The 18,577-nt window shown below is 39.1% G+C and overlaps 1 protein-coding gene across 4 annotated transcripts in view; it reads right to left on the bottom strand.

Moving 5' to 3' along the window:
• Positions 1–8,598: 8,598 nt before the first annotated feature.
• Positions 8,599–18,577, bottom strand: part of fam193b (family with sequence similarity 193 member B) — a 105,182-nt gene continuing 95,203 nt past the window's right edge. For all 4 annotated transcript variants that reach the window (XM_072263670.1, XM_072263671.1, XM_072263667.1 and 1 more), the window contains one exon: positions 8,599–13,092. In XM_072263670.1, the coding sequence (XP_072119771.1) occupies positions 12,999–13,092 (94 nt within the window). In that variant the 3' untranslated portion in view covers positions 8,599–12,998. The remainder of the gene's footprint in view (positions 13,093–18,577) is intronic.

The raw sequence follows: 18,577 nt of genomic DNA, 5'->3' as shown, positions 1-18,577 counted from the left end.
TCCCCTCACTGCCCCAGAAACTGCCCCTACAGACCTATAAAACACAGCAAAGACTGAGCCACGACCTCGACACACGTTGCAGCTCGGAGCCGTCTTGGTGGGAAGAATGCTGCAATTCTACACCTATCCAAACTGGACATTACAACAATTGTTCAAAAGAAGTGTTTTCCCAAGTACAGAAATGAACACTAAAGCACTCCATCCACTTCATTTCTGCCAATCTCAACTGATGTAGGGGAAATGCCCCATCTTAAAATATCATCATTTTTACACCCTGCATTTTGGAAATGTAAAAGCATTAAACCCAATTAGCAACTCAATCATTAAAGGGATAAAATGAAAACTAAACTTAAGACTGCCAACTGGTTCATCCACCTGCCTGCAGTAATAAGACCTGTTCAATGATTGTAACCAAATGCACCACAAGTGGAAATCTATGACCCAATGTGTCAATCCCAGTTCTGAAGGAAAACTACGAGTGGTCAGGGAAAAGGCACACAGGCTACAATGAGGATAGGAGTAGTGTCATATAGCGGGGAGGTAGCACAGATCCCAGTGCAAGTTTAAGGGATGAGGAACAGTGTACAAATACCTCCACATTAAATAAAAGTTTATTAAACTTCACCTCTGACAAACCTGATTGGACCAACTAGGATATGTCCTACACGGTGAAAAGTAGGGCATTGGTGAGTGTGTTAGAACAATGGGATATGGGAATATGGGTCTATAATTCATTGAAAGTGGTGCCACATGTAGACAGGGTTGTAAGGAAAGCTTTTGGCACATTGGCCTTCATAAATCAATGTATTGAGTACAGGAGATGGGATGTTATGTTGAAGTTGTACAAGACATTGATGAGGCCTAATTTGGAGTACTACACACAGTTTTGGTCAGGGACCTTCAGGCAAGATGTACAGAAGGTTGAAAGAGAACAGAGAAAATTTACAAGGATGTTTCCAGGTCTGGAGGATCAGAGTTATAAGGAAAGGTTGAATAGGTTAGGACTTTATTGTTTGGAACATAGAAGATCAAGACGAGATTTGAGAGAGGTATACAAAATTATGAGGCGTATAGAGAAGATAAGTGCAGGCAGGCTTTTTCTGCAACTAGAGGTCATGAGTTAAGGATGAAAGATGAAAAATTTAATGGGGACACCAGGAGAAACTTCTTCACTTAGGGGGTCATGAAAGTGTGGAATGAGCTAACACAAGTGGTTCTGCATGGACTAGATGGGCTGAATTGCCTGTTTCTGAGACGCACTTTTCTATGACTCTTAAGTTAGACAATTAAATGCACACAACTATTCATAATTGGAGTTAATATGCTCACAACGTACATTACATTTTAATGCATATTTTAACTTTACTGGTATCGTACTTCAACAACAGACAGTAGAAACATTATTCAATTACCCTCCATAAACCAAGCCATTTCCATTTCTATATTAGTACTCCCTCTAGTGGACTGCGATTTCATTCCTTAGTTGCAAATACCAACTTGATGCATTGTGGAGATCGGGTACAACAGTTCCAGTATGTCAGCGGTTATCCAAGAGGTGCATTAATAGCAAATTTACCAACAATCTGAAATAATAGAAGATAGCAATTAATCAAAAGTTGCAAAATAAATGGCTAACAAATTGAAAACATGAGAAAATCCCTAGATGCTGGAAATCCAAAACAATACACACAAAAAGCTGGAGGAACTCAGCAGGCCAGGCAGCATCTAAGGAAAAGAGTACAAGGCCAACTTTTTGAGCCGAGACCTTTCATCAGGACTGGAAAGGAAGAGGAGAAATCAGAGGAAGGGGAAGAAGAAACACAAAGTGGCAGGTGATAGGTGAAACCCTGAGATGGGGAAGGGGTGAAATAAAGAGCTGGGAGGTTGGTTGGTGAAAGAAATAAAGGGCTGGAGAAGGGGGAATCTGATAGGGGAGGACAGACCATGGAAGAAAAGGAAGGAGGGTAGAGAATGCATCAGAGGGAGGTGATGGGCAGGTAAAGAGATAAGGTGAGAAAGGGAAACAGGAATGGGGAAAGGTGAAGGAGAGGCAGTGGGGCCAATTAATGGAAGTTCAAGAAGTCAATGTTCATGCCATCAGGTTAGAGTCTACCCAGACAGAGTACAGGATATTGCTCCTCCAACTTGAGTGTGGCCACATCATGACAGTAGAGGAGGCCATGGACTGACATATCGGAATTGGAATGGGAATGGGAATGGGTAGTAGAATTGAAATAAGTGGCCGCCAGGAGATTCTGCTTTTTCTGGTAGGTGCTCGGCAGTCTCCCAATTTGTGTCGTGTCTTGCCAATGTACAGGAGCACCAGATACAGTAGATGACCCCACAGACTAGCAGGTGATGTGTCGCCTCATCTGGAAGGACAGTTTGGGGCCCTGAATGGTAGTGAGGGAGGAGCTGTAGGGGCAGGTGTGATACTTGTTCTGCTTACAAGGATAAGTACCAGGAGGGAGATCAGTAGGGAGGGACAAGTGGACAAGGGAGTTAGGTAGGGAGCTTGTGTGGGTTTTTAAACTTACCACAGAAAATGAAATTAAAGAATAACTGCAATTGCTGGAAAGCTGAAATAAACACAGAAAATGCTCACCAGGTCAGGCAGAATCTAAAGGGTCTGTGATCTAAAACTTCAGCTGTGTTTCCCTTCCCACAGAAACCACCAGACTTGCACAGTGTTTCTGAAATTTTCTGTTTAACTTTGTTTGCTCATTATTCTGTGTAAATAAAAGCTCTGATCCATTTAAAAACAGGTATTAAGCACTAATCTTTGTTAAGGATTGTACTTCGGTTTACAGGAGATAAGACATGCTCTTTTCACACTATTACCATTGTTGGTGGGGGTGGTGAGTGGTACAGGAACCTGAAGACCCACTCTCAATGCTTTAAGAATAGATTCTTCCCTTCCACCAACAGATTTATGAATGGTGCATGGACTCTCCCTCATTATTCATCTTTTGCAGGTTTTTTAATTCATAATAATTGTCTTACTCAAAACAAAAAACTTCAAAATATATCAGTTATGATAAACCTGATTCTGATTCCAAATGCATCTGCAAAGTTAATTTTCAATTAAGATAAAGAATGATTTGAGGCCAGGTGTTTGGTGATCAGCACGTGTTGGGATTAATGATGCGGATTAAGGCCTGAGGAGGAATTGAAAGTCCGGATGTCGAGGCCCATTGTCTGGAGCTGAATCTGAGAATCTTTGTGAGTCCACTGGGAGGTTCAAAGCCCAGTGTTTGCAGAGACGGTGGCCTCTGGAGACCAGTCCTGGGGTTAAAGGATTCTGTATGTACACGGGTGGGAAGGAGGGACGGGCCCTGTTTTTGCTTGTTGTGTTCTGTTGTTCCGCCAACATTGTGGGCATACTATGTTGGCCCCAGAATATTTGGCGACACTTACAGACTGTCTCCAGCACATCCTCTGGTATGTTGGTTGTTAATGCAAATGACGCATTTCACTATATGTTTTAATGTACATGTAACAAATAAACCTGAAATTGTTTTGTTAAGTTTCCTGGCAATCCTTTTCAGTAAATAAACAATCTACAGTTTATACATAAGATAAGGAGAATAACATACCCAAAGAAAATGAATACTTCCTTAAATACAATCTGCCAATGCCAAATCTTCTGAACTTGCCCATGGGCCAAACAGGTAGCTCACCTCAGATACTGTTAAAAGTGCAGCCTTTGTAAAATATTTTTCTGTGCCTTAATACTGATTAATGAGCAAAACAGCATGAAGCAGGACATGAGCAAGTACTTAATTGTATCAAATCATGTACAAAAAAGCAAAGTACATATAGAAGGAAAAAGAACAGATCAAGTCAGATAGTTTTAAATAAATCAGTACATACTATAAAACTGTCAATAACATTTGAAATCTGAAAGAATAAGACTGCGTTGACTTATTTTTTAATTAAGATGTTTCACATTCATAAAATTTCATTCACATGAGAATTAACAACTTCGTATCATTCCATGAGTGTTAATAGTAAATTGTTCACAGATTTAATTCTTACATTAGGTGGAACAGGGCACCATGCTTAGCAACTTACAATTACAGTTTAAATGTCGGGGTCGTTACTGGAAGTTGCTGTTCTATATGCTAATATTGATAGCCATGAGCCGTTCTAATTTCTGCTACAATTGCCATTACACCATTTGCAGCAAATTTGTGATCATCACCGATTTTAAAGGGAGTGAAAATTTGATATTTATGTTGCAGCTGCTTTCAACAGGGGCCATCAGCAAAGTGCTACTGAAGTCCCAGGAAGTCATGGTGTAATATAACAAATAATGCCAGACACCTTGCCACATATTTCTGAACAAACACTGCTAGAATAATGATATGCCTTGTAGATGCATTATGATGACGACGACAGATAATATTACTGTGAAGAAGGGGTTTCAACACCTCTCTGGATCTTCTTAATGCGGTGTTGAATTTGTGATTTTAGAGCTTTCATTCCAATATTCTACTGTACTTGTTAGTCTATTCCATACATCGGTTCTGATGAAAGGCTATTGACTTGAAGTACTACCTTCAATTTTCTTGTTTCATTTCAAATCACCAGCATCTGGAATATTTTGCTTTTGTGCCACTTTCTCTGATGTTATACATAATTTTGCTTCTTAGAAGTTTGAAGATACAGTTTCCTCTGCTCTGACGATGTAAATAACCCCATGGATTGCTGCTCCTTTCCATCACCATCTTACATATTTTTTATAAGGAGTCATTCAGATACCTCAGTTCAAATCTAAATGGCCTCCACTTCACAATACATCCCTGAAAATTCTAAGTTGTTCAATACTTGGAAGGCATTTGATGCACTCTATATGCAAGTTAATACCTAAACAACTATACAAATTCAATTTAGAAAAGCTATAATTATTTGCTTCACCTAAATATATATAAACTATACAAATTCAATTTAGAAAAGCTATAATTATTTGCATCACCTAAATATATATAAATATATTACGGATAATATTCATCACCACACTGAATTAGAGCTGAGTATTTTACTCTATCAGTGTAAAAACAGTTTGTTACTCTAACACTGCTAACCGGCACTGTCACTTAATCAAGATGTGTCTGGCTGAAAGGGGTTGATTGTAAGACAACTCTCCAATAAGAGCTGATTTAAAATTATTCTCCTTTAAATCCCTAATGCAGACAATCCTTCTCTTACCACCCCCGCCCCACAACAGATGCTGCTCAGCCTGGCGGAGTCCCTCCAGCAGATTGCTGTTCCAGCATCCAGTGTCCACAGTCTCTTGCATCTCCTTTCAAACTCTAGCATGTTCTATTTGAAACCTACCTTCATTGCCCATCTCCTCAAACCAATCTGTACTTGTAAATTATTTCTCTATCTGCTGCCTTGAATTATGAATGCCATTATTTCCTGGCAATCCTTTTCATACATTAATTTAGATCAGTAAATAAACAACCTACAATCATGCCATAATTCTTCACCTCTCTTGCTATATCTAATTCACTAGGTTACTTTGACTCAACAATTCAATTGTAATCTGAGTGTTTCTTGCAGTACCCTCTCTTCCCTTTCTGCACCATTAATTGAATTTCCTTAGATTTTTTCTTCTTCTTTCTTCATTTTTCCATGTTTCTTGGTGATATTATCCAGAACAAAGGTTTCCACACTACATTGACATCAACCTGCTCTATTTTTAATCACTTTTGATCCACTAACCAATTCTGTGAAATGAGACAACTGATATGTATTACAGTTTAAAATAAATTGCACAAAATTCTATTCCTTCATCACTGCTGAATCAACGCTCTGGATTTCTCTCAACTAATACTATTGTGAAAGTATCAACACAAAGATCATTGTGATCCAATGAAGCATGCATCACCTTTTAAATTCAGTTAGTGACAAATAGGAACAGTAGGGCAAATTTTAACTACCTAATTTTTCTACATACTGTCAACATTTCACATGGATCTCATTCAACATGAATCCCCAACTTAACTTGGCCTGAAATTAATTACCATCGAAAGAAGAGTTGCAAATTCCTATCACACTCAACAATACACAGAAAACGCTGGAGGAACTCAGCAGGCCAAGCAGCAGCTATGAAAGAGTAAACGTATTGGGCCGAGAGCCTTCATCAGTACTCACAATGTTAGCTTAAGCTGCAGAAGTGTTCCAATTTCCTTCTACATTCAATGTTTGCTTAAGCTTCCTAAACAAGTTACTTTAATTGTTTTTTTAAAAAGTTGCCTAAAACCTATAGCAAGAGAAATTCTGGCTTTCTGTCTTTATTCTCCTAAAAATCTTCAAGTTGCTCCGTAAGTTTTAAAATTTCTTGATTACAACCCAAATTCTATTTTCCTTCTTGTAATTTAAGCCTTGGACTCCAAATTTAATTCTGGTAATTTACAATGCACTTTCTCCAAAGAGGTGCTCAGAAATGCTCACATTACTGCTGGCAATATCTAACCAGAGCTTTGCACAGACAGTTATCATAATTCATATCCCCTAGACTAGTACAGGCCAACATTCCATTAGCTGCATTCAATTTGAATGATATCTGCCATTTCTTCTAGCCTTTTGCCATTTACTGAGGTCTTTGCTCTATCCATTTTACTTGCATGGTAGACATGTTTGTCTATCTTGAGAACTATTTGCATTTTGTCTACTTGCTACAACTGCCAACTTCTCTACTTACTTACATTTAATTCACAAACCTACCTACCTTTCTGGGATATTAATGTGGTTCCTATTCCAGCATCCAAATCACTTGTAAATACAACTTCAACACAGACCCATGCAGCACAAACTAGTCACTCACAAGAAGCTGCCATGATCCCTATAATCTTGTCTGACCTCATTCATAGATACGTAAATACATTGCCTCATTTCTAAGAACATCAACTTTAACTAGCATTCAATTATGAGAAACTTCTCAAGTGATTTATTGAAGTCTATTTCAGTGATATGACATTCCTCTAATTACTGCTTCAAGTCACTTCAGAAGAAATAATCAGATTCAATCTATGTGCACAACTCAGCTTAAATCAGCTGATTCTCTGATTTACGGTTCTCATTATGTTAAAATGATGCCTTCTATTTGTTATAGGTTCTGCATGTCGTCTTTTGCAAGATTTGTATCTCTTCCATGAATATGCACCGTTTTTGTCATCTTGCTTCCTTTTTATTTGCCCTTTACCTTGTCCCTCATCGTTTCAGTTTGGGATTTGGAATTCCTGTCCCTTTTCCATTGCATTATACCTGATTCTTTATCACTGAAATTTCTGGCCATCACTAGTATGATTTTACCCAACAGTATTTTTCCCAGTCTGTAACAGTCTTAGTGGCACAAAGGTTGACTTTACTCACATCCACAATCGTGGTGGGAATTTTGCAGTCCTCCTTTGTTAATGCAATACTGTGAACAATGTTTTCTCTACTTTAATAAATGTTAGGTTGTTAATTAAATTTATCCTGTTATTTGATATTGTATTTAAAGTGGCATGCAACATTGTTGGCTATATTTCTCATGGTAAATTTAAATATTGTACCAAATAGATTTTTAGCTGAGGAAATAAATTGTAAAATAGGCTGCATCTACATCCAAAGAGATCATCTGCAATTAAGTCTGAAGAGCCAAATTAATATTGAAAAAACTTCATAAATGTTGGTAAGGTTATGAAATCTTAAACACTAGATCTAAATTAAGGTAAGAATGCTCAAAATAAAAGTCAATGCAACCTCACAAACTCTGCTGAGAAAGGACTTTTGCTTCATTCTTGTTACTAAACTGGCTCAAAGATGAAGCATCTAATTTTAATCAACAATGTGATAATTTAGGTTTCAGATCAATTCTTCCAGTAATTTGGATCATTCGAATAATCAGGATCATAAAGACACAAGTTTGTTTAACTTGGACATAAAATTAATCAAGCTTGGAATCAAATTCCAATATAAAAATTATTTTCTTTTATTTTCACTTCCTGAAGCCGATTTGTTATCAAAATGATTCTCAGAAATTTAAGACAGTATGAACGTCCGTATCATTTCCACCATCTAACTAGAAAAAAGATACTTGTTATACTGTACTTCCTTAATGCTACTCCAGAAAGAAATTCTTTGATTATGAAGAGTACAGTTCAGGAGGTACTCTATCAAACACTGCTGCTCTGAGTGGGAGAAAGTGGACTCTTTGTTACAAGTTGTTGTCAACTGTGTCCAACTGCTTTCTCAGGAACATAAAACAATAAACTAGTACAGTATATAGTGCAAAGAATTATTTCCAAATCTCACATTAACACTTCTTAAAAATTAAAAGTGGATCCAGGACAAACAAAATGCTTTTACTCCATGTAATTTTCTGACTGAATAGACCAAACAGTAGGCAATTCTGCACTATCGTGTTACTCTCATGGCTAAATACTGAAATTTATGACAAGCAAGTTCTGTGTTGGTGAATTTCTTAAAAAGATCCGTTTGATGACTGTCACTTCTTGTCAAATCCTACCAATACCACTTGTGTCTTTCTGGACCTACAAATGCATGCAGAACAAACATCTAAGAAAATAAGCACACATATCTTCATCAAGACATTGTATTTATCTTTCAAATGAAAGACAATTCACAGTACATAATTTAAAAAAGGATATCAAAAAGTCTTGGCCGGCATAATAGAAACCTACATTCTTTTCAGAATTAACAGTCAGAGCATTGGCTTACACCACTATCTTTAAGTTCAGGCTGGCGGTTGCCAGAAAATCATATAAAACTAACAATTTTTGGTTTGAAGTCGATAAAAATGCTCTTGTTACAATACAAAATAAAGATACATATAATGGAACAAAAACCTTACAAATACAAATTAAACAACCAAATGCAAGATTATAAAGTGATAATATGTCACATTTTGGAAACTGCACCGGGCTACTTCAAACACATTGCTTTAACATTGTGATGTATACATGAAAAAAAATGTCAGTAGACAGGCATCACTTTCCCAAACATTTCTGGGATTTGCTGCAGGTGTGAGAAGAAGCATGCCACACACAATGGATTTTCATACCATAATTTACTTTGTCCTACAATTATTCTGCAATTATACACCTATTTCAAATTTTAAAAAACATTTCTTCCAGGGGGCTTAGTTCAACATACAATATGAAATGTGTTCCAATTTAAAACTTGCTGAGAGTTCTGGAGATGGTTATCAGATTCAGGCAAAATTCATATCATTGCAGCATCCATTACAAACAGCACAGGTACAGTGGATTCTGGTTAATTGAGCCATTGGTTAATCAGGGCAGCTACTTATTTAGAACAATACTTCAAGAAGAAAAATTGAGAAAATAGCCGGGATTCCCTTTGTTTATTTGAGACACTCTGCCACTTAATTAGGACAGGAGACTGTTGCTGAACAGTTTCTAACTAGTGTCAGTCACATGCACTTGCACAGCTACTCGACATAAAGTGTTTTGAGCATAAAGTTTTTAAGCTGATTTTTGTCATTGGCAGTTGGCAAGAAATAAGCAGTAAGACAATTTGTAACTGTTTTGCTCATTGTGGTTTCAAACATTTGAAGTTATCAAAAGTCATCTTGAACGTTACAATGAAAATGAAGATTTGGAGGATGCAATCGTTGAAAGCATTGTATGAAGGCAGTCCACTATCTGTACTAGGTGCCTGCGCTGATTTTTTCATTTACAGTCAATTAAAAGAACACGGCAGCGTACACTGGATTATTTTGACTGTCAATAACTATTAGGAACTACAGTTTTATAGTACTGTAGCAGTATTGTTAGTGTTCTGTATTTTATTTAAATACATAATTTGTTACTCAGTGCCAAAATGTACTGGTCCCAATGTGTTCCAGTAAACGGGAATCCACTGTATTTCCAGCTAGATGAAGTAACTAAAATGGAAAAATGTTTTAATTTTATCAAGTAAAAAATTAACAATAATTTTCAAAAATTAGAAATGAACATATGAAAATTTAAGATGGTCACTTAATCAGTTACCAATTTAACTACTTCAAAAAGTTGGGAACTACAAAGAATTAAAATTAAATGTCACAATTAAAATTAAGATATGGAGGATGTAATCGTCTAAAGCATTATATGAAGGCAGGTCATTATTTGCCCTAGGTGTCTGCACTAATTTTGTTCATTTACAGTCAATCAAAAGAACACGGCAACATATTCTGGTTGAATTCCTGTCGAAACTAGTAGGAACTAATACACAGTTTTATAGTATTGTATTGGTAGTGTTCTAATTTGTTCTGTATTTCAGGCAAATACATAATTTGTTAACTCATTTAAATGGTAGTTTGTCTTTGTTAAAACTTCTTTTAAAACTATTTCCATGAAACTGGGTAATCAGGACTGCCACTTAATTGGGCCAAAATGTACTGTTCCTGATGTGTCCCAATTAACCAGAATTTACTGTACTTTTTTTCTTCCAAATTAAAAGAAAAACAGAATTTAAAGACAGTATAAACAGGACAAGTAAAAACAGGACATAGGCTAAGCTGATTGTATAAAAACAAAACAAATAAAGCAAATACTACAATATATAATGCCACTTCATGGGAATAGACTGCTGCTTTGTTGGCTCATACATCATGGAGATGCAACAAGAGTAACCTGTTACAGCAATGAAAAGTAAAGGATGCAACAAGAATCATATGTTACACTGCAAATCCAGCTACAGTCACTAGTACACAACAGAAAAGTTCTCATTCAGTTTCCATCACATTGGTGAGGACTTTATTAAATCTTCACGTAAAATGCGCTTTACAACAATTATAGCCAATTTACTGTACTAAGAATTACTGAAGTAGATAAAAACACTTGAATATAAAGTTATTTTGTCATTCTGCAATGTGCAGATGTGCATTAGCACCATCTGCACCGACACCACTATACACAGGATATTTACAATGTGGTTCTAAACACATATATAAAGTTTATCATAAACGATCAATTAGCATTCAAGCTTGAAACTGATCACGATATGAAAGTGGGTCGGCCACTACAGTTTTATATCTTGTCACCACTACACACTCCAATATGGTGGCGCAGTAGGAAGTCTTTAACATACAGTATAATATACTGCAAAATGCGGTCTACTCCATGATTTATAGAAGATACCAACCAGCTGGTTATCACCATCAGTTCAACCATTAATACTTATGCACCATGAAGATACCACATGGCCAATTCATTTTTTTTCTTTCTGGCAATTATAATCTTATTCTTGGCTAGGATGTGGCAGCAATTCAAGGAATAGAAAATAATTATCAAAGGAGAAAGAATCAATTTAGTTGCAACAGTGTATTTAATAGAAATAACCAAGGAGATCATGTTTTGCGTGTCTAATTGTTGGTTGTACTTGGGTTGAATACAGTATCACTGGGCTCATGATCAAAGAGACTGATCTTTGTGTGGTTAATTTGCTGTACGGAGTCAGCAAAGGATTGCAATTGTTTGGTGATCAAGTCCTACATACAACCTACAGCCAAAATGTAAATCTAACTTTTCATTTTAAAGAGCTTGCAGCTCAGCAGTTGCTCTTATTTCTAACTACTATAGAGGCAACACCAGATTTTCAGACCATGTTGTGTGACATCAGTACTGGAACTTTATGTCATAGATTTTATAGTCTAAAGTTTGTACTTCAACAAGACTGCCAGTATTGGTTTGGTGTCAAAACTGTTTCTATTTAAAAAAAGGCTATTGTGAAGATAGGGGCTATGTATTTCTGAGCTTGTATGGCGTCACTGAGAAAAAAGAAAAATTTTAACAGGATCAAAAATGCTGAAATAAGGCTTCCATCGCAACAAAGCACCTCCTTTAATGGGCGGATTACCACTACCTGGTAGTGTTTAAAATAAGCACCAATGCAGTTGCCTGCACACAATTAACTGCCTTGAGCCATTTTCTGTATAGCATTGTACGAGCTTTCATCTAATGCTGTCAAAAATTTAGCTAGCTAATTTACAACATACAAAAATTAGATTATTTTCCTTCAAAGCCAATTTCAAATGACCTCAGCAATTTCCCCATACCCTTTCCTCTGTTTTGAATGCCTTCTAAATTCAAATCAGGAAGGGGAAATCAGACTGCACTAACATAGATATCAATTTTAAAAGTAATCAATTCAACTTTTCCTCCAATTTTATAAATGTTAAGTTCAAAGGTCTCAGCATTAGAACTGGGAAGAGAAATGAAAATCAAAAAGGCACATGGTGTATCCTCCCGATTGACAAAACACATAATAGTACTGTAATTTTCATAGCAGTCTTTGCTTTATCAATGAATTACATTCCCAGAGATGACTATGGGTAATGTTCCTTTGCTCCAGTTCTATGGACACATTATTAGGACTGTAGTTACTAAATACATCTCATCAAAGGGGCTAATAAAAGCTATACTCAAGGCGGTGCGAAGTCCAAAATGTTAAATATTTATTTGATTTTTATGCTGGTTGATTTTATTCAGATTTAAGAGCAAGATATTCTCTTAAAAGTTAGTCCCATTTGCAGTTCACTGCGCAAGAGACTATTCTCAAGTGCCATGAAATGTGACTGCCCTGCCTTACTGTCACTTTAATGACCAAACAACTATCCTATTCCATATTTCAATCGACTTGTCTGCTCAAAAAACATTTAGGCAACTTTCAAACCTTACAATTATGTTACTGATTTCTATTGAAGTTTCAATTTGCTCCACTGGTGCCAACACTACTGACAAGATTTCTCACAATGACTGTAAAGCACAACAAACAAACCCAAGAAACTATTCTGCCACCCACTTAGAAACGTGCACTTCTTCTGCTAAGGCACTGGATGTGGATGACATCATAGCAAGTTGTTCGTACATCACAGCAAATTGATTTGAGCTGTGAGAGCAGGCCGATATCCGTCACAGTAAGGAATGATAACCACAGGGCAATTCCAGTTTCTGTTAGGCAAGTGCTGGGTGTCCTCTTCAATGAGCTGTACTTGGACCCTTTTTCAGACTGAAGTTAGACCAGTTTACAGAGACCTTTGGCCTTGTCTGTTTGGCAGAATCAAGGCAAAACCTACAAGTGGAAAGAAAATAAATGTGTCAGAACAAAAGGATGAGAAAATATATTGACCAACATGGTTATTCCTGCTTTGCTATACCACTTAAATATTCACAAAAAAATACTACAAATGGAGAAAACTTCAAACATAAAGACATGAATATCAACATTACATAGGCTTTCAAATGTACACAGTGGTGATTAATCTTGGTTTCTCTTTATATCTAATTACACACCATAAATAAATATTACTAAACATTTTAATAAAAATGTCTAATAATGAGCCAGATCTTGCTTGACCTGGGCCATGATTCAAGCCAACCCCTATACTATTCCCAAATCCAAAAAACCTCGGGGCCTCAGTGGCTGACAGAAAGATGATGGGCCAGATACCATGCCTCTAACCACTCAGTTTGGACAGGGTCACCCTTCGACTTTGAGGTAGTTCGGGGGTAGAATACACTGGTATCCGATTTTCATGCTGCAATGTGGATACAACAGCAGGGGGATCACACTGATGCTAACACTCAGTTACCCATACAACTGGTGGCTGGCCATCAGATCAACCCGTCCTGTTAGGTCTGATATATGATGTGAGCAAGTGAGCTTATGACCAGGACAGAGAAGAGCTGAAAGGCAAGGGCAAGGAAGAGTGTTAGATATGTGGGTTATGCCCAAATGAAATAATGGCTGGAGTCACCTAGCACTTTAAGTGTAAGAGGTGTTTATTAGGTACAGCAAAGACAAATTTACAAAAATTACTGAAAATAATGAAAACTGCCAATATTTACAAAAAGATATCTAGCAGAAAACACAATGATAGCTCTTGGCAGCTCCAATCTCTCCCTCCTACTGCGAGAGATGAGCCCCATTTATTAGACACCAGGACATACCATCGTTATTTACCCATGACTACACAAGAATTAAAATATGATGCACCCCACAATGTAGTTCCAATCTTTACAAAATAAACAGAAGTATCTAACTTAAATACAGTACACAAACAACATATACACATCCCCGTCACTACAGAAACGGAACATTCCACCATGTACAGCAGGAAAGGCACTGTAATGCCAACCCTTTAGGACCCATTATGAGAACATACAGGGGTAAAGTATGGAAGCACGTACATACAGTGCAGGGCCAGCAAAATGACAAGACAGTGAGAGTGAGAGTGAAAGTGAAGTGCAATTTACCGACTGCTCTCCATCACATCAACACTCTCCTCTCCTGCAGCAACGAAGCTTGGCAGGCAAGACAGGTGGTCTGCAGTCACATTTCCTTTCACTTCTTTATGATGGACACAGAACTGAAGGGTTGAAACTTCAGGTACCACCGTGTTACCCTGGCACTGGGGTCCTTCATTGTCTGAATCCATGCCAGCACTCTCTCTCTGTGGTCTGTGTAGTGCCAGAGGCCGTCAAGGCCCCACTTCATGGCAAGACACTCCTTTTCAATAGTAGACTACCTGATTTCCCTTGGGAGGAGTTTTCAGCTCAGGTAGTCAAGTCAAGTCAAATCGCTTTTATTGTCATTTTGACCATAAACTGCTGGTACAGTGCACAGTAAAAACAAAACATCGTTCCTCCAGGACCATGGTGCTACATGAAGCAACACAAAACTACACTAGACTAAGTAAGACAACACAAGGCTACATTAGACTACAGACCTACACAGGACTACATAAAGTGCACAAAACAGTGCAGGGCAGTACAATAAATAACAAACAACACAATAAGCACAGTAGAGGACAAATTACAATATAATAATACATGATGTGGATGTCAGACTAGACTATGGGTATTGAGGAGTCTGATGGCTTGGGGGAAGAAACTGTTGCACAGTCTGGTCATGAGAGCCCAATTGCTTTGGTGCCTTTTGCCAGATGGCAGGAGGGAGAAGAGTTTGTATGAGGGGTGCGTGGGGTCCTTTACAATGCTGTTAGCTTTGCGGGTGCAGCGTGTGGTGTAAATGCCGCTGTTACAGACATTTACACAATTTACAAAGTTTATGGTGAAGAATAGGTTACTCTTCTCTAGGTTCTCCTTGGGCCAACACTGCTCCAACGCCTACTCCGGAGGCAGCTACCTGGACAAGGCACTGTTTGTCAAAGTCTGGGCTCTGAAGGACAGGTGAAGAACACGTGAGCTTTAAGGGCTTGAAAAGTGTTTCCTCACTCACTTGTCCATGTCACTGCGTTGCTTACTAGCTTCCCAGTAAGATTAGTCAGAGGTGCAGCCAGAGTTTTGAATTGGGGAATGAAACTGCAATACCATCCCATCAGACACAGGAGGACCTTCAGCTCCTTCTCCGTGTGAGGTTGAGGACAGTTGCTGATCGCTTCCACTTTGTCCCCCCGTACTTGCACCTCTCCATGTCCTAGCTGGTGTCCAAGGTACCTGGCTTCCCCTTTTGCCCACTTGTGTCTTTTGTGGCACCTGAGGGTGAGACCGGCAGCATGAATATGCCCCAGGATCCTGCTGCACAGATGGTCCAGATGCTCTGACCATGTCTGGCTGTAGACAACCACGTGATCTAGGTAGGCCACACTGCAGTCCTCTCAGCCATGGAGCACCCGGTCCGTGAGCCGCCAGAAAGTTGCTGATGCACCAAGGCCAAAGGGCATCATGGTGAATTGAAACAGGCCCTGGGGTGTGCAAAGGCAGTTAGGGATTTTGATTGGTCATCAGATGGAAAACTTGCCAGTAGCTTTTGCAAAGGTACAGTATAGCAATGTAGTTTGCCTGTCCAATCCCCTCTAGTGTTATCAATGCAGGGTACAAGATAAGCATCAAAACAAGAAATGACATTCAACTTCCAGAAATCAATGCATACCCTCAGGTGCCATCCTTCTTGGGGACGATAACAGTAGGACGACTCCACTCACTATTTGAAGGCTCAAATATCTCATCCTTCAGGGCTCCCACAAGTCACTCTGGCACTCCACAGCAATGTTAACGTACTGAAAACTGGTCAGGTCTGAGCCTGATGGAATATCTTAGGGCCTTTGTCAGCCCTGGTCTCGAATGGAGCAGCTGTGGAAAGTCAGTAAAAACACCCTCCACAGCTCCCCTGATCGGCGGCCATCAAGATAGAGAGGTCAACTTTCCCAGAGCCCTTCTGAGTCAACATCAATGGGTACGTCATCTGTACAAACATCAACAGAGGCCAGAGAACCAGCATATTTCCCACGACACTGCTGCCTGAGTGACTTTCTAGAGTTTTTGGTTTCCCCTGACACAGACTACCATTCAAGTCAGACAGAGATTGGAAGCCAGCCACTGCTTTGGTTTTTGCACAAGTCATGCCAAAATACGAAGCAGCACCATCTACTCCTGATGAACATGAACGACTCTTTCTCTTCCTCCGTAATTTAAGTAACACACGCAAATTTCTTTCCAGAACTCTTGTCAACTGGTAATTTCTCCAGCACCCCCACTTTCATCAAATGCTTGCGGTCATCCAGCTCATTAGTAAGTTCTGCCAGTGGTTCAGACATGAAGACATTGGATAAGTGTTTGGCAACTGTAGTCAATACCAAAGGCAGGGGCATAGCTTTTCTTATTAACTGACAGTGAGCTACCAGAATGTAAAAGAGCTTTAATAGGTTTTCCATTAACTTTGACTATTATAAACCTGGGCCCTTTCTCCTCACATTCTGTTCGTTTTTTATTACCATACTCACAATCATTACAGATATTACGCACATCATATTCTCCTTCTCTTGATACATAGCACACACCTGGCAATTTGAGCTTCTTGAGAGGACTTATGACCTGGCTGCTCACAATGGTAGCAAATAAAAGTCGTAGAAGAAACAACCACAGGTTCTTTACCCTTGTTTCTCCCACTTCCCAATTCCAAAGTTACCCCAACAGTCCCTTGAAGTGTTAAGAGTCTCGGTTGCTTCAGAATAATGGCTGTGATGGTGCCCCCTTGTGGGCATTGAGGTACTGCAAGGTAAGTCAGGCCACAGTGAGCTCATGTTCTGGTGCCTGGAGGAAGAATCTGCAGTAGCTGCTGCAGAAAAATGGCCTCACCAATCTCCTCCCTGGACTTCTGCTCTCCTTGAATACTTTGGCGGTAAAGACCCTTCAGGCAATGAAACTTTTTAGTGGGGGACTTCCCTGGTGATACAGTACTGGAACAGAAGTGTTGGCGAAAGGTTTCTGCCAAGTTATCAAATTTAGCCAGCAGCACCTCCTTCAGGTCAAGATAGTTGTCATGACCTCTCTTCATCCATAGCAGTTTAGGCCTCGAGAGCTATACCTGTCAGCAGTGGCACTAGCTGACAGGCCCACTCCTTATCAGACCATTGCCATATCTGGATAATCCTCTCGATACTGAGGAGACAGTTCGCAAAACTGTCGGTGAAGGCATCTTGGGATCCTTCTGCAAGCTTTAGAGTTCCTCCCTAAAAGCATCATCTCTCCTCTGCTGGGCAGAGGAAAAGTCACTGAACAGATTTTCCAGGGAGAGTTCGGAGGTGGTGCCACTTGAAGGCCCTTCTGCTTCCGGCCTGAGTTTGGCCCTGGACTGAAGTTTGTCCTCCTCTAATATCTCCACTGTTCCCCAGGTATCTGTTTCACTTTCAGCCTCAGTGGGTTTTCTGACCCGGGACCACAATCCCACTCTACTCCGAGTTAAACACACCGTTTTTCAAATGGTATACCCCTGCTTAAATACGTGGATATGTCCAAAGGAAAAAAAAGTGCTCAGCACTTTAGTGCACAGGTGTTCATTGGGTGCGTCAAAAACAAATTTACAATAATTAGTGAAAAGAAAACTACCAATATTTACAAAAAAATATCTACCGGAAAACAGAATAGTGGCTCTATACTTTGCCCAGTGTGAGCTCCAGGCAGCTTCTTTCTTTCTCTCTCTCTCTTCACCCCCCCCCCCTCCACTGGGAGCAATGAGCCTCATTTATTAGACACCAGGATACACACATGAATTAGAATATGATGCACCCCACAACATAGTTACAATCATATTACAAAATACAGAAGTGTCTACCTTAAATACAGTATATAAACAATATATTCATATCTCCATCACAAAAGAAATAGAATATTCTACCGTGTATGGCGGAAAAGGCAACATAAAGCCAACCCTTTAGGACCCATCATGAGAACGTACCAGGTGAAGACCAGTGTGCACACTCAGTGCAGCGAAAGCAGAATAACAGGGGTGTAAGGGTGTGGGGGGGTGGGGGGTGTAAGGGGTGTGGGGGGGTGTAAGGGGTGTGGGGGGTATATATACAGAGTATGTGTCGGTGTGTGTTTGTTTACCGAGCCACCCTCCATCACAGGGGAATGAAATGAGGGGTAACAGATAGCACAGTGTAGTCAAGAGTGATATAGAGTGAGAACAACAGGAAAAAAAAGAGAATTAAAAAACGATATTGAGAGACAAAGATCAATACAGCAAATGATATTCAGCTAAAGAGATAAAGAAATAAAGAAGAGTAGGGCTTGAGCACAAGAGGGAGCAAACT

The sequence above is a fragment of the Mobula birostris genome, chromosome 7, assembly GCF_030028105.1.
Source record: "Mobula birostris isolate sMobBir1 chromosome 7, sMobBir1.hap1, whole genome shotgun sequence".
Lineage (NCBI taxonomy): Eukaryota > Metazoa > Chordata > Chondrichthyes > Myliobatiformes > Myliobatidae > Mobula > Mobula birostris.
This window is presented reverse-complemented; position numbering and strand designations above follow the sequence as displayed.